This window comes from Nanorana parkeri, unplaced genomic scaffold (genome assembly GCF_000935625.1).
Source record: "Nanorana parkeri isolate BGI_ZX_2015 unplaced genomic scaffold, ASM93562v1 scaffold407, whole genome shotgun sequence".
Classification (NCBI taxonomy): Eukaryota; Metazoa; Chordata; class Amphibia; order Anura; family Dicroglossidae; genus Nanorana; species Nanorana parkeri.
In genome coordinates this window covers 742,385-760,181 of record NW_017306675.1, presented here as the reverse complement: position 1 = coordinate 760,181, position 17,797 = coordinate 742,385, and the positions used below count along the sequence as shown (strand labels likewise).

The 17,797-nt window shown below is 39.1% G+C and overlaps 1 protein-coding gene across 1 annotated transcript in view; it reads right to left on the bottom strand.

The window, feature by feature from the left end:
* The window catches only part of GLI3 (GLI family zinc finger 3), a 227,807-nt gene that overhangs the window by 154,314 nt on the left and 55,696 nt on the right, over positions 1 to 17,797 (bottom strand). Inside the window, exon 3 of the mRNA XM_018559622.1 lies at positions 7,997 to 8,239. Coding sequence (XP_018415124.1) covers positions 7,997 to 8,239 — 243 coding nt within the window. The remainder of the gene's footprint in view (positions 1 to 7,996; positions 8,240 to 17,797) is intronic.

The window sequence follows — 17,797 nt, the reverse complement described above, 5'->3', positions numbered from 1 at the left end:
TATATATATATATATACATTTTAGAATACAACCCTATATGTGTAGGGTTGTATTCTAAAGTATAGTTGGAGTAAAACATTTTTGTAGTGAGCTAGTCCTAGGATGTGATAAGCAAGAAACATTAGCTGGCTCTTTGAGGGACACAGGCTTGCACAATAAGTACAATAACAGTGCACAGGTATATAGAACAAACTCAGATTTGCATATTAAAGTTTAAAATAGGCTGGTATAATTAGTCTTAGGAAGCACACTGTGTTTATAACTCTGTCACATACCCCAAGTTATTTCTAAACTTCCTTGTTTTTTATTTGAAAACATGAATTATGACCCCAACCTTTTAAACAGTCCCTGAAAAATGTTTACATTTGAAACAAATAAACAGTAATAAATAGATGGCTCTACTCATTGTTGGTCCTTCTGTCATTACTGTTTTCTAACAATCTTTGGTGAAAATCTCAAATATACAGCACATCGGTTCTTGAGGAACCGGTGGAAATTCGCATAATGGGTGCTGCTGTCGGCACCCCCTTGACCAGCATCCCTTGATCAGCTGTTTGAAGGAACCAGTTGGAAAATCTTCCAATGAACAGGGCTGGCAGCCAATGAGCTGGTAAGCATTGGTGGAGGATTTTTTTTTTTTTGGTTAAGCCTACAGGATGAAAAAAAAAAAATAGAACAGTGTAAGGCCAGCTTATTGTGCATGTTTAGATGCATTTCCACAGGGTCAGAGTGATCATATCCATTTTAGCCAGTCTATTATTCCAAGAGGCAATCATTAATGCAGAGATACTTTCTGTTATGGTGTACAGTACAAGTCCTCTCCTTTGCTATGGAGTGACACAGAGGTGTATAATCAGTCATATACATAGATGCCTTTGCAAGGCATCTACTCATGCATGTCTGGCACCCTTTAGCCTACGTCTCATTTAACAAAAAGTATTCTTTGCTTTCCTATAAAAGAAAATAATATAAAACATGTTTCAACTTTCTACTAAACCACCTTCAGTGGGTCTCCATAGGGTTAATAATATCAAAGAATGTCATTGGAGCACACAAAAAAGCATACCATGCACTGCATCAGTACTACCAGGTGCTGCCCAGCCCAGGTGCTAGTGTTTTGCTGGATGCATTTAGCAATGACTACAGTGGTCACAAAACCATGGCCCTTTGGGGATACAGTGCTGTGCAGAGTCTGCAATATGCCAAATGGCATCACTGACACCTGTGACACATTTAAGAGGTGACACTTAAATCTAGGGTAGAAGGGGTCAAAGTGGCATTTGTCATCACCAATGTTTTCTTTGCACATTCAGCTGCAGAGCTCTGAAATTAGATCATTTGCTTGTATAAACCCCCATGGCTCTCTGAAAACACAGTGGAATGTACGAGCATCGGTGTAGAGTTTTATAGGTTAATGAGAAGCAGTCAAAGTGATCTCACCAGCTTTAAATGAACCCGGCTAACACCTCTGCTCCACAGTTCTATCACTTTCTGGATATTTTCACACACAAAGACAAATAGTAAACTTTGAAAAATGGCCAATTCTTCATTTAGACTCTTCAAATGTTTAACAAAACTATCCATCACAATGTATCTTGTGCTTCAAAAAAGTCTCAAAAACCTTACAATATTTTGGCACAACACAGCAGCAATCATTACATTTTACTAAAGAGTGATCATCTATTACGTAATTAAAACTATATGAATATGTTAATTCATATATTTTAGATGAGGTCAGGTGTTCACCAACCAATTTTAGTGACAGGAAGGACGGTTTGCTCATAAACTGTATCTGAATTAAAAATACAGTGTACCCAAAAGATTGATGCACTACTTCCTGTAATGTCAAAAAGTTTATAATTTTTTTTAAATAGGTCCTTCTTTGATGTAAGCCACACCTCCTTTACTGGGTGACATCGCTTTCTCAGTTTAGATGCCAGGTTGTCACCCTCTCCGCACACTCCTAAATTGGACTACAAGCAGCCGTGCCAAGATGTGCTGGCGCATTCTGCTATAGTCAGCATCCCCCTTAAATTGTTTCATTCAACTGCTGCACTCAAATCCACAGGAAGCTCATTCAAAGAATATACAGGATGTGAACAACACAGGGAGAGAAAAAGAAAAAGAAAGGGGAAAATGTTTTTTTTTTTAACAAGAAACTGAAATCCTGTTTGCTGACAGTGCTTTACAAAAGCTAGCTTTTCTTATATGAGAAGTTTAGTTCTACTAAAAGAATTAAGAATCTTACTAAAGCTGAGCTATGTCATATCAATTTATAAATAAAGATGAGAATTGCAAATATAATGTTGTGCTGCTTAACAGCAGTTATGCAACCATGATTTTTGGAAAGGCCAACAGTGCAATTATATAAGGATAATGGTAATAATAATAATAATAATAACTTTAATACCAATAAGTATGGTTAAAATACTAATTAAAATTTTTAACTCAATACAAATATTTATTTTGGATAGAGTGCTAAAGGGTTAAAATCCGCTGTTTGTAGTGCTGGCTGTATCTCCAGTAGGAAAATTCTTCCTCATCTCATGTTCCAGACAAATAATAGGAGGTAAGATAAAGTCTCAGAGTGAGCGGGAAATCCCTTCTCTCACAGCTGAAAATAGAATAGTTTTTCCAATTGGGAGAGTTCCCCCATCAATGGTGAACACCAGTGTAAGCATTTGCATTTCCAATCATTCTCTGCCACAACTGTCACTGGGACAGGAAGCTGTTGGGATCCTCTGAACTATGCAGAGTGGCAGCGGGATGCTGGCACTGAAACACTCTCTGCATTTTAGCCCCCAGCACTTAAATAATCAGTACTATCAGGCAGAGTTATTTCTGTAGCACTGACACCAATGCTAGGGGTTATTACTGCAGTCACTGAAACAAATCCTGAGGGTTGTTACTGCGGTCACTAACATCAATGACTCCAAAGTTCTCTTCGGTATGCATTGTGGTACACTGCAAACAATGCTGCAAGGTCAAGACACTAAGGTGTGTTACAGCCAATTAATTTTGAATGTGCTGCCTAACTCAATGCAATGCACCTCAACACACAAAAACATGCTTCTATTGTGCGGTCCTCTGGGAGATTAAGGGCCCCACTTGGAGCCCTCCATTATTTTCACGTTGACCCCCACTGGTATGAATAATAAGCTGACAGCACAACTACAACGCCAACAGTTTGCGCAGCGCTTTAAAATATAAGGAAGACATTACAATTACAATACAATTTAAGACAAGATGGTAAGGAGGGCTCTGCCCATGAGAGCTTACAGTCTTAAAGGGAGGGGCAAGTTATACATGAGGAGGTAGCTGTGTGGGGATGAATTGTTTGAGAAAGTGATAGTTCAGTGGTTAGTTTGAGGTGGGATAGGCTTCCCTTAAAGAGAGATGAGTCTTTAGTGATCACCTAAAGGCAGTCAGAGTGGGAGATAGACAGACAGGTTGGGGTAAGGGGTTCCAAAGGATAAGAGACTCTAGAGGAGTCCTAGAGGTGAACATGGAGGAGTTGACAAGGGAGCTAGAGAGCAGGAGGTCTTGGGAAGCGAGGAGGGCACTGTTAGGGTGATACTTTGAGATAAGGTTGGAGATATAGCCGGGGCAGAGTTGTGGATGGCTTTGTTGTGGATGGCTCTACCAAGAAAGAGGGAGTTGCAATAGTCAAGACGAGAGATATTAAGTGAGAGGATGAGGAGCTTTGTGGTTTCGTTGGTGAGGGAAGGACATGTTTTGGAAATGTTACGTAGGTGAAGGCATCAGGATATGCATACTGATTGGATGTGGGGCAGGAAGGTGAAGTCAGAGTCAAGGATGACACCTGGGATGTGGGGGGGGAATATCATGAGCTCAGTTTTTGAAAGATTGAGTTTTAAGAAGTGTTGTAACATCCAGACTGATATGTCCGTTAGTAGATTAGTTATACGCAAGGACATAGAGTTGTGGAGTGGAGGGATACAATTGAGTCTCATCAGCATAGAGATGGTATTGGAAGCCATGCGAGGTTATCAACTGATCAAGGGAGGAGGTGTAAATAGGAAAAGAAGGGGTCGAAGGACAGAGCCTTAGGGGACCCCAACAGAAACGGGAAGAGGAGGGGAGGAGCTAGATGTGTAGGTGACACTAAAATAGCGCTTAGATAGGTAGGAGGAAAACCATAAGAGAGCAGTAGTCTTGTAGTGGAGTTTTTGAGGAGCAGTGGGTAGTTAACAGTGTCATAAGCAGCAGAAAGGTCTAATAGCAAGAGTAAGGAGTAGTGGCCATTGTTTTTAGCAGTTAGTAAGTAATTAGTGAGTTTTATGAATGCAGTTTCAATGGAGTGTCGGGGTGAAAGCCGGACTGTAAGGGGTCGAGGAGATTGTTATCAGTGAGGTGGCGGCTCAGGTGGTTATAGATTAGGCCTTCTAGTAATTTGGAGGTGAATGGGAATAAGGAGATTGGCTTGAGATTGTTAAGGTTGTTGGAGTCCAGTGAGGGTTTTTTTGGGTATTGGGGTGACCAGTGCATGTTTTAGAGGGGAGGGAAAGATGCCAGTGAGAGGGAAAGATTGAAAATGTGAGTAAGAGGGTGTAGGATATAGAAAGATGGTGACTGAAGTAGTGGTGAGGGAACAGGGTCCAAGAGGGGCAAGAAGTGAGGCGGGTGTCAGAGAAGAGTTTTGTAACCTCCTCTGTAATGGCAGGGTCATAAGGTGACTGGAAAGTGACTGATGCCCCGAATTGCATCAATTTTGCTTTTTAAATGAATGGCAATGTCCTATGCAGTGAATGAGCTAGTGGGCAGAGGCGGTGGAGGACATAGTAGAGAGTTAAAAGTAGAAAAGAGTTGACGAGGTCTAGATAAGAGTGTTTTAATGAGAGTGACAAAATAACTCTGTTTGGCAGCACGGAGGGAGGAATTATATTTTAGAAGGTCAGCTTTATACAGTTTTAACTTTTGCAGAGACCTAGTTTTACGCCATACTCGATTAAGAGTGCTTCTATCTCTTTTAAGGTTTCTGGTTTCTTCTGTTTGCCAAGGTTGTAGTGGGCCTAAGTCTGCATGTGATGAGAGGAGCCGTCTATGCACATTTTAATATGTATAGACGTAGTATACACATAGCGAAAGCCTGCAACGCAGTCAGTACAAACTGCACCACCGATGAGCCTGTTTGGACTCCACAACAGTGATGGACATAAGTGTTGTTCCCATTTAGTTCATAGACCTCACAGTCATATGAGTTTTAGTCCTTGTAGTTCTTTAGATGATATACACTCTTTGGGCTGCAAACTTTATTCTAATTGTGGCTGGTGTTATGACCGGTTATGAGCTAGATTATTTACTAAACATTAAAGTTGCTTATAGCTCATAAATAAAATTTTAGGAAAAGTTTCCTAAGCGAAAAAACATGTTGCCTCATTATTGTAAAACTAAAGACTGGTGAAAATTATTAAAGTTGTGAAGCACTTTGATCTGTTCCCCAATGAGTGAGCATTTCTTGTTTTATGCTGCTTACCAACTAATGAAGGGATAGCTTTTATCCTTGCCAGTTTTCTTCTAGGAAACCCTATGCACTAATCAGCTGTCCCTGCTAATCAGTCATCTGGTCAATGACCTTTTCACATAAATCTTAAACTGTGGCTGGATAAAATTGAGGCTCTGAAATCAGAAGGGGCCTGGTTTGTGTGTTGCCTAGTGTCCTACTGAATTGGAGACCAAAAGGTTAAACAACAAAGTTATATCCTGCCTGAGTGATAAATCTTTAGTAAAAGACGTGAACTCTAACACCTCAAGATACAATCCATTACCGAAGTAAGGAGCTGTTTGTTTTCAGTCCTGATTTTTACTAAACATAGATGTCCCTTACCTCATCTGTGTGAATTAACAATACTTCACCTTTTTTCGTTCATAAAAAAGTATTAATTACATTTTATTTTTACATTTTACATTGTATTAACACAGGCACTTACTACTTTTATGTGACCAAAGGATTTACCTTACATTGACTAAACCATACACTGATCACACTAAAGAGATAACTGAATTTGATTTACTACACATAAATGTATACTCCAAGTTTATGTTCACACAGGTGTAAAAGAAAGCTACATGAAGACACTTGTGAATACAATATACTGTAGCACTGAAACCCTTTTTCGGTGCATTTTTGCCATATTAAGCATTGTTTAAAGCTTTTAGAGCACCTTTTTACCCCTTCATGACCATAACATAACTTCACAAGTCCAAATGTAAAATTCCACTTGCCATGACAGCTTAAGTTAACCATTTGGAAAGCTTCAATGACACAAAGTAAATGCCTGTTCTTTTAATCAGTTTGGACCATGGAAATGCGATATAGGATTATATATTATATATATTTTGCCTGGAGTGGTAAAATGTCAGGGAAGTAGAAGTTGCACTTCTTCTCACTGTCAATACACTGCCCTCAGATGCCTGTACATGTAACAAATATCAGAGCAGATTAGGTCATATAAAATGATAACTGATCAGTGTGTGGGCCCTTAAATGGCATGTGGTGGTCATTGGAGAGCTTTTACATGACCGTATATTCTTAAACTGCATAATCCAGAGCTTTGGACAAATGTGTATGGACAAATTTGCTGTAGACTGTGGCTCCCTCGCCCAAGCTGTGTCCAGTGACCTAACCTACCCATATATGTGCAGCTTCATTATTACTTTGCAGTCACACAGGATTTTCAATCTGCCAAAGTGTGGTTTCTGCATTGGCATTATGTCGTACAACAAAAGAGTTATGGGTTTTACGCTGCCCAAGGTATCTCCCTACAAAAAAAAAAAAAAGGAGGAAGAGGCTTGCCCATCCATGAATCAGTTGCCGGGGTGTTGAGACCTTCCAGTGATTACAGCTGCGCATGCATGATACCTTGATCCTATCCCAACCCTCCCAATCAGAGGAAAGGATTAAGCCCCACTTGCATTTAGGTGTTCCCAGAAGTTGTATGATCTCCATGTGTGATGCCACAAAACTCCACCAGCACTAGCCACTCCTTATTGTCCACTAAAAGTACACCATGATCATTGCATGTGCTCTTAATAGATGACTGTTGGGGCATTTATGGCTACCCTCCAAAGACATGCTGGAAGGTTAATAGACTCCTATCTAAAATTGGCCCTTGTATCAGTGACGTGCCTTCTGTGCTGGGTGAGGCATCCCCCAGCCCACTGAAGCTCCACCCCTGTCCCGCCGAAGCCCGACCCCGCCCAGTGAAGCCCCACCCCTAGCTCGGTAACCAAGCTGTGTGGGGAGGAGGAAGGGGAGAGACAGGGAGGAGCCTCCATGTCCCTCACTTGCTCATCACTGGTGAGTCACAGCTGAGGCATCGAGATCGATGGTGTTGTTTTTGTTTTTTTGTTTTTATTGGACAGCTTGGACCAATGGCGCTTTGCCGTTGGTCCAAGGCATCCACACAGCTCACGCCTCTAACACAGAGTAGAGGCTGTGGCAGCTCTTGCCTCACCAGGTTAGGTTACACAAGCAGTGGGGAAGCCCGCTGCTGTGTAATCTAACTACTTGTCAAAAGGTGGATGCAGTGCTGCCTGTAATTAATAGACAGCGCTCCATCCATGACAGGTTACACAGCAGGGAGGCTTTCCCTGCAGGTTTCTTTCTGCCTAGTACGTGTGCACTACAATATATACAATTTTTCCTGAACGAAAATCACATTCACAGTTATAATTTCATGTGTTCACGTAGTAAAGAAGAAAACTTTTGATTTTCCTCATCACTGCGATCAAAAATGAATGCCGATTAGACCCCATTAACCATTAGAGAATTAAACAAACATTCCAAACACAGAAAATGTAGGACACAATTCTACTGGTGTATGGACAACTTTACAACTGTATATCTATTAACTGTTTTATGGGGCTTAATGAAGTTAGATGTTAATAACTATATGCATATTTACTGCATTAGTATCCTTTAGAACATAAAAAACTAAATTCACACTAAGTAAAAAGACATACTATTACTCACGATAGTGTGGATCAATGTAACCATTTCTTGGATCCATTGCAAAAACAGTGCCACGATATGGAACAGAAGGTTCAGGTAGATGGGTTATAGATCCATGGATTTCTTTCTTAATTAATGAGGCCCTTTCCTCACTAGATGTAGAAGGCTCCTCACTGATTTTGCTAAGGCCTTGCCCTCCTTGTGGCTGCATGGTAATTGCATTCCTTCTTTCTCTGTGATAGGCCTGAATTGGACTTTCATCCTCTGAAAGAAATAAAAAACAATCAAAAATATTTTCACTGCTATGCCATATGAAACAAAGTATGTTTTTACTATTTACCTGTAGTAGAAACACAGACAGTGTGAAATTTCATCGTCATCATCATTCTATAGAAAAAATAAACTAACTCTGATCCAAAGAACACACATGTCCAGTAACCGTAATAAAAGTTTGAAGTTCTATTAGTAGATTTAAGCGGCTTTGACTGTCAGGATTTGCCCGGTCCTGGTATGTCTACTTCAAATGCAAAGAAGAAATACATTTGAAAACACATACTGCAGGTATTCTCCAAAGAATATGGCTGACCAAATGGGGACACAAAAATTGCAATAGTAAAGGTATAGCATCTTTGAAAAACATTATGGGGTCTATTCACAAAGCTGCCGAAGGATCTAGCCGTAGCTTCTGCTAGCTTCGACCCCAGGACCACTTCGGTTCAGTAGAACCGAAGGGCTGCTGTACGGGCTATTCACTATAGCCTGTACAGCTCCGTAGTTGGCCGAGGGGCCCAGTCGAGCCGAAGGCATATGCTTCGGCTCAACTGAGCCGAGGTGAAAGCCAAAGCCGGTCGAACATTGGCCGGCCGACAGCCTGTTACTGACTGCTGGGCGGAGCCAGCCGTCATCTCATGGCTGGCTCCGGGCCAATTGCACAGACAGATCAGCGTCCCTGGTTACCAGCTAACGAGGGTGCTGATCTCCAGACAGCCAAACTCTCCCAGACGCTCCGGGAGTCTCCCGCTATTAGATAGTGGCTCCCATCCGCCAGGGAGAGGAACACTTTCTCCCGGAAAGTTTTACTCTGCTCGATCGAGCAGAGTAAACCTTTCCCTGCTCTGTTGTCTTTTTTTTTCCTTCTGACATCGGAGCCGTTGGCTGCCGTCAGAATAAAATACAATTTTAAAAAACAGCATAGGAATGCATAGCTACATTCCTATTGGCTATTTCAATTTGCAATAGCCAATAGCAAACTAGCTATTGCAACCGCCCACTGCTGCTGTCAATCAGCAGAGGGGACCTGAAGTTCTCCATCAGGTCCCCTTCTAGTGATTGACAGCAGCAGAGGGTGGGTTTTTTTTTTTTTGACGGCAGCAGAACCACCCGGCCAATAGAAAACAGTTGGGCGGAGCTAGCTGTCACTGCGAGCTCCGCCCAATCGTTTTCTATTTTATTTTTTCTACTTTTTTAACTGTTTTGCTATTCTGCCCGGTACCACAGATGTACCGAGCAAATTAGCCAAGCCGAATGCCGCTATGAGAATAGGCCGAACAGCAGCGAGTAGCCTGCCGGAGGTTCGGCTCAGCTGAACCAAATGTGGGATCGGCTGAGTCGAACTCCTGCTGCACTTCGGGTCGGCCGAACATGCTGAGCATGTTTGGCTGAAACGAAGCCAACCGCAGCAAGCCGATGTACGGCTGATTTTAGTCAAGGTACGGCTGATTTTAGTCGGTGTACGGCTGAAATCAGCCGCTCGGCTCACTTCACTTCGGGTCGGTTATTCACTCTGCAAATTTGTGAATAGGCAGCTTTGTGAATAGACCTCTATGTCATTTTAAATTAAACAGATTCTATCACAAAGTTTGCTCCTTGCTTTCCGTTAATTGCTAGAATCACCAGCTCCGTTCTGCAAAAAATCACACTTGTTACTTTAAAAGCTGACAACTACAAATAAGTGTCCTGCCATTGTTAATTGCTGCTCTGTGCTAACAAATGGTTGCAATGAGCTGTACTTATTTGGACAAAGATTAATTTTTTAACCAAACAAGCAGGTGCAATTAGTGACATTTTTTACCACAAAGACTCTAAAGATGTAGGTGGGAAAATTAAAGAGGAACTCTAGATAAATACACCATTGAAATTATTTTAGCCAAATTCCAATCCATCTCAAAAATTCAAGTTCTTGCCTGCCTTTTATAGTTTTGTATTGTCTATAGAAGCTCTTTTCTAAGTGCACGGAGCCTTTTCTAAGGCTCAGGACAAATTTACCTTGCTGCTTTATAAATTGAGGGGTCACTGGTATCTTTTTCCATGCAAATCAGATATGGTTGAAATAATGCCTTATTCATTTGTTAGCTATGTAGAATAAAAAGTAATCATAAAACAGTGGGGGAATTTAAAAAAATGTGTCTGAGACCAACTTTAACCTCCCTGGCGGTCTGATTATGCAGGATTTTAGCATGCTGAACGGGCAAAACGTGGAAGCTGATCGGTTGGTATGGGCAACCACACCAGTTGAGATAGAACATGCCTCAGGCACTTTTTTAAAATTCCCCCAGTATGTCTATTTTCCATAAGCATTTGTTTATGGTTAAGGACAAATGCAAACTATCTGCAGTTTTACAAACTTAAAAAATCTTTTGCATCTTTTTGCAAGGAAATATTGGCAATCATGTTTGATCTGGGTTGATTGTCCTACCATTCAACAGCAAATAATTTAGGTATTCTGTACTTTTTTTGGGAGACTGTGTAAAGGCCTATATCAATGTTTACCTTTGAGCCATATATTTATATGAAAATGTTTTATACATCCAGATGGATATACAGTATCAAGGTGTGATTTGACTGTGGTTTTTTTTTTTTTCAAGCATACACTATGGGTTATCTTATGTTGGACAGATTATACACCTGATTATGGTTTGGATCTCCCAGCATGCAACTGGGAAGGCTTAAAGGTATCTTGAAAAGGAAAGGTTATTTTGAATGAATGATCTGCAAACTGACATTTAAAACTGAAGCTACAACCAATTCTTTATCTAGGTTTGGGTAAAATGGAGAAGAGTCCTTATTGATGACTTTTTCCCTGTGTGTCAGACTGACATTCTTTCCTAGGATCTCTTGTGGCCAGGAAAGAGAGTAAAGGGAAATCAAAAGTTTACAGCTGCCTCCAGAGCAGGCCAAGAATAGAGATCTTCAATGAGAATGGCTGTTCTGCTGATAACTGTCATAGTTGATAATTCCCCTAAATTTAGGGAGCTCTTCTCTAACTTTGTGTTCTGTCTACAGGTCATAGTTGAATAAGGACAGCAATACAAACTTGATAGAAGATCTACCCCTCATTAAGTAGAAAACTACAAATTAATTTTAACCTAAAATGTATTGGTTTCTATTGTTGCAATTTTGACATGTAATCATGTTGTGTTTAAATATTATGGTTAAGTAGGTGACAAACCAGGAAACAATATGCGGTGGTTTGTATATGAATATATATATATATTCATATATATGTATATATATATATATATACACACACACACACACATGCACACACACATGCACACACACATACACACAATACATATACACACACATTTAAAAGACTTACATTGATAAATCTCTGTTTTAGGGCTCAGTGTTATGTAAATAGTTTATCCCTCTGGCAGTAAAAAAACTGAGAGTTCCCAGGAGTTCTTAATGCAAGCAGTAAGTATTAGCAGCTGTGACATTACAATGTAAGGGAAAGAATAAATCACACCAAACTTTTGCACGTAGGTTCTAACTTATTCCTTGTTCCGGTTCTATAAAACACATTTAGTGTATACATAACAGCTACAAGAGCTGAGGAAGAACAGACAACCCTCTTTTAATTTTGGGAAATACTTATCCTTTACCTATGCTCATATATTCTCTTTTTGAGTACAGATCATAAAGCAAGGATTTTTCTAGTTTTGTGTTTACAGTGATTGGTAGAAGTGTGAATTACATGTTCCATCCTACAAATAACTGCAGAAATGAAAGGTTAACCCAGTAGACAGCATAGCCAGTAACATATACTGTTATGATATACATACTTAAATATAAAGCACAATGCTCTTTTTGAAAAACTATGACTTAGTAAACTGTGATTAATTATTTCCGAAAGCCTTGATTGAAAGTTGTAATTGAGCTCTGTTCTGTTTTATCTTAACTTCACAAACAACATCCCTTAATTGTGGATGAAATCATGGAAATTAATTCCAGGTTTCTTCTGAGATTAGCAGCTTATAGTGGGCTGATTTATACCAATTATGTTGAAATAGTTGGACTAGAAAGCTTTTACAAACTTCTCTAACTTTATGTAGCTTGCATTGGTGACACAGTAATAACATGTTAATGGATTTCTTCTCTATCAAAAAATGGTATGATATATTTCTTAGTAACATCTACAAAGGTTAATAAAGAAAAGAATATTTTTAACAACATTGCAAATCAGGCCCATTTTTACTAGGCATGCATGTAAAATTCTACCCAAGTGGCAACCCTGACTGCACAGCAGAATCATAGTGGGAAAGGGATGGCCAGAATTTAGGGCAAATTTGGCTCTACTGTAGAGTACAGTAGGGGGGTGCTGTCATTATTAGCCTGCTGCTGTTTCTTCACTGTCCCATTATCAGATTGGAAATGTGCCCTGGTTGTGCTGTCTGTATGCAATACAGGGGAGCTGGAGCACTAAGCTGAGGGGAAATCACAAAACTCCAAGGTGGGTGAAGGCAGAAACAGGTATTGAAGCATATGTGAGATATCACTTGTGAAGTACCTAACGGATAAAAGAAGCCAGGAGGTGACTTGGTCCACCAGACTGTACTTTTAGCTAAAACATCACTTACGGATAAATGATGATTTAATCAAGTAACTGTACACACTTACACATGACACAAATGAATGTAACATAATTAGATGACTACTTAGTTAACTACATAATTAGTGACATAATATCATTTTTTGGAATAATGTAACAATTTGTTGAAAATTAATTTACAACACATTTACAACAAATTATTGGATATGCACCATTTTCTTTCAAATTCTGAAAAAAAGATTATTCATCATATATCAGTAAATTATAGAATAAAGATATTTTAAATAATATTTTTAAAGGAAATGAAAGAAATGTACCTGAAAAAAATAAGAATTCTGTATTTCTAGTTGTGAAATATACATTTTATGTCATTTTGAAATGTACTCAATAGCACTGGAAAGCATCTGCTTTGTTTCCCTGTTCTTAGGTTTCCCCACAATGACACTGAGTTCAATCAGGCAAACATTATGTTAAGAGTTTGCCTCATGCCCCACATCACACAGTTACTTTTGAAAGAGGCAGATATAAACTTGACAGAGCACGCACTCCAGAATACAAATAGCTAGGGGATTTGCAAGATTTTTCCCCCCACTATGCTAGCACAGAGAATAAACTTCCCCAGCCATAATTCCTCCTGCTGTAAGAGCAGCAACCACTTCAGCTGGCCAAAGACGAGAGCTGCCTAATCTTGTTCTGTTGAACTGAATTGTTCAATAAGGTTTTTAAGAGGATATGTAGACAGGCTGCGCCAAGCCAAATTATTGACAGAAACATACTGTTCGCCATGGCAACAAGTGGGAGTCTATTGCAAAAATGTAAGCAAACAGCCCACTTCTCCGGCAGCATGTGCCAAAGGATTTCGACAGCCAAACACAAGACAACTGTTACTGCTTGTCGAGGTTTTTCAGCAGACAGCTTTAGAGGTAAAAGCAACATCCGATCTGCTGAAATGTTCTTCCCAGATGAATGCCTTACAGTTTTAGAAAGATGTTCGCTCAGGGATGTTTTTCTTTCCACATATTTCTATAACATTCTAACACACATATGCAGGCACACGTGTCCCTATACTGAACACATAAGAAAAAAGTTTGCACATTCAAACAGAAGGCAAATATAGAACTAGTGTTTGTATATCTCTCAGACTGGCCTATTCATGTCAGTTAGTGCTTGATTACACAGTTATTAACGTTATGAAAAAGAGAGATCTTAAAGAATAAGTAAAACTAAAATAAAAGTTGATTTAAATAATATGCTACAGATACCATTTACAAACTTGTGTGAATACAAGTTTATAAATTTGTTCAAAACATAGGATGTTTAAGAAGGCTACATGTTCAATTCTAATATCTTACTATTAAAAGATTTAAGCACTTGTTGCAATCATCTCATTTTGTAGCACATTCATGTCAGCATTTTGCAAGTTTTTGCCACTGCCAAAAAGTGGTTACATTTTGCAAAATAAAAGATTAAAATGACTTCTGCCTGACATAAATACATTGACTGTTATTGTAAGTTAATGTGATTTGTACTTGCAAAGTGCTGCACAATGTATCAGCATTATATAAATATAACAAATGAATAAATAAGTTCAGCAAACTACATTTTTATCAGTCCATTAAGAATCAAGATGAATTTTCCTAAAGTGACCGTAAAAGGGACTGCTGGACAGGAAGTCAGCTGTGAAGAAAATTTTTCTGTCCAAAATCATGTTTAACTTTCTGTAGTTCTGGTCAGTGCTAAAGATTTTTCATACTTATCTGTTAATGCTATTAACTGCTCTTTTCAATAATTCTAGGATCTAAATGAGGTGTTATGACCTGAAAGCATATAAAAGATCAATTAAAACTTTACCCCTTACAAGTTATTTTTGAGGCCCCCCAGTGTTAACGCATGTTAAAGTGTCAAGTAATGAAAAAAGACAAGATTTTATGTCTTTTGTCATGCAGTCCCATTGATTTCAATGGAGCATATATGTGTGCTTAAGCTGCTGCATAAATGTTTACACTTTTTGAAAGTGGGCTCCAAGGAACCAAGCATATCAGAATGGCACCTTAGGCTTAAATACGGCTTCTATAGGACAAGCAATTAGTGCAACAAACTCAAGTTTAAGGCCAAGACCAGATTATAGGAGGATACTCATTTTCACATGTCCAAAAAGAGTCCAGAAGCAGCTTTTCCTACTCATGCAAATGTGCAGCCATATCTCAGCTGGGCTATATCTGTCCCTGTCTCGTGCAAAAAAGAAACTCACGCAATCAGCAGATTTAAGAATGTTTGGTACTGTGCAAAATTTACCACACTTCCTGGCAAGTTCTTCCGAGTGAACTGTTCTATTTTGCATCCCCTCCCTAAATCTGGATGTCAGTCAGCTAATCATTAAATCTTGTATCACAAGGAGGACTGGAGAAACTGCTGATATTATATTATTTTTGAAAAAGCTATGTAAATAGTTGAATTCTTGTATTGTATATTTTATAACAGGAGGGTCAACAACAACATTTTTTAAAGAGGCCAAGAGTAACTTTAACCAGAAAGTAATCTTGACAGGAGCTGCTGTGAAGCAAGGAGCATGCATTAACTTCAGCTCAAGTTGTGTATGTATTTTTTCCAGTAGAGGGGCTGTACAGGAATGCAGATTATCATACAGAGGAAGGGGAATCTATTCTTTGCCAAATTTGCGACTGCACAGAGACTGCTCATTCACCTCTCCCCAGCCAGAGAGCTGCTCAGCTCAATTCACCCCACACAAAGGCTGAAGACCAGACCTCAATGGACCGAGTGAAACATGTTCAAAACTAGGCTCTCTATTGTGACTGAATTTCTTAACATCTTTTCAAAAAGCGGAGAATGCCTTGAGGCTAAAGGAAGAAACAGGCTAATGGTGAATTGGGAATACTGAGCAAATTTCAGAGCCCTTTCCTCCTAGCTTTTGAGGTTGAAAGCAAGCTCTTTCCTTTCAAGTTTCAAAGTCCTTTTTCCTCCCGCAGTGTCACAGAAGGATTTGAAAAGAAGGTAATTGTGCTCACACTCTCCCTGATCAGAGCTTACGTCCTATTTCTGGTATTTCGAAATACTTCTTGCAATAATGGTGCATGTAGCTCAATCCCTTAGCCGTCCTGTACTCTGCAATTGCTCATTAAATGAACAATTGCTGGTATAAAATGCCTTTTATGTTCAAGGTCTGGATATAAGATAAGCATTCCAGCACTCTAAATTTGGTTTACTAAGGAAACTCGTCTCCATCATTAAATCACAACCACTGCAGTCAGTGTATGAGTCTATCCCAGAAAAGTAGAAGGTTGCTGTATGTACACTGCAGCTGAGCCATTGTACAAATAGAGCAGACACATTTACCTCCTAGGAGCATACTGCGCTCACACAGCAAACAGTTTAAAGTCACAGTTCTCAGTCACTTACTATTTTATTTACATGTATTCTCAAGAAAGTTTAAAATCTATACATTTTGTACCAAATATCTATGACACGCATTCATCAGGTCTGACATGGTGATTCTCATTTTGTTTTGCCTTTTCTTAATTAACATTATTAAGACAGCACCACATTTTAGGAGGTTGAATTTCATAAACTTTTGGTCCTTTTTTAACCATACATATTGAGGCTGATTTACTAAAGATGAGAGCTAAAAGGGAGGGGCATTTCAAACAAAAGGTGGTATAAATGAACATATTTTTATATTTTTTAACCTATGAAATATCAGTACAATATTCAAACCACTCGCACAAAATGCTTTCAGCTGAAACTTAATACGCAAAATCACATTTAGTAGGTCAAAGGCTATGGCGCTCCTGTAACCATATGATATCAGTTAAGAGTAAAAAAAAAAAAAAAAGGCTCAATGGGAGCCCTTTGGTGAATAAGGTCTTGGCTTAAAAACTATGTTTAAATTTATCAACATATGCATCTGCTCTCTCTGAAAATAGCTGTCTATAAGACATCTGGGTTCCCTTAATTCAAGAAGTGTACAACAAAACCTCCAAATTCAGTTACAGATCATTTACAGTGTTCTTTTTTATTAACTGTATTTAACAGAAATGGTCTTGGGCAAACAGTGGTCTGCACTGATCGATAGATAGATAGATAGATAGATAGATAGATAGATAGATAGATAGATAGATAGATAGATAGCTATGAATATAGCTTAAACTAAGTTTTGCATTTCATTTAATTACTTAGCCAATATATACTCTACAACATATTTTCTGTCTGTAGTTTGCTACATCGTTTAATATTTTACATGCAGTATATTTATATTACCTATAAGTATATATCAATCCTGCCTGAGTGGTTGATATATGGCACAACACATTATTTCTCTTTGCACTGCTAATTTCAATTTATTTTCCAGCTGCTAAGCCCCTCCTTTTGTACTACCACTATTTGTTGCTGTACACTTTGAGGGAATGTCTCTGGCTCCTATGAAAAGAGAATTATCACAATAGAGGTCGGCAGGCAAATTGGCCACTTCTCTGTTCTTCTCCACTTAGGAAACAAAGTTAAACTTAATTTCCTACATTCATTTTTTAAAAAGAGATTTGTTAAGTAACCATAACTTTTGTTATAGGCCCCTGAGTCTCCATTCACACGTTAGCATTTTTCCACATGTATCTATATGCGTGCAAAACATAAATTGTCATTCACTCGGCTGCCCTCGGCAGCTTTGTGAATAGACCCCATTGTTATGAGGCTCGTTCACACCTGCATTTTAGTATGCGCGCACAAAAACGTAGAATGAGGGGAAAAAGTATGTGCACGATTTTCCAGGCGATATCAGCATGCTCTGTCCTCCAAAAGACTATGGTTGTAGCCGCAACCATAAAAATGAAAAATGCACGTCTATTAACATTTCCATGTTTTTGTGCACGCGTGCGACTGCACGTTTTTCCCCACACATAAAAGTGTGTCAAATTTTAATCGTGCAGGTGTGAATGAAGCCTGAGAGTGACCAAAATGTTCTCAATAAGTCTATA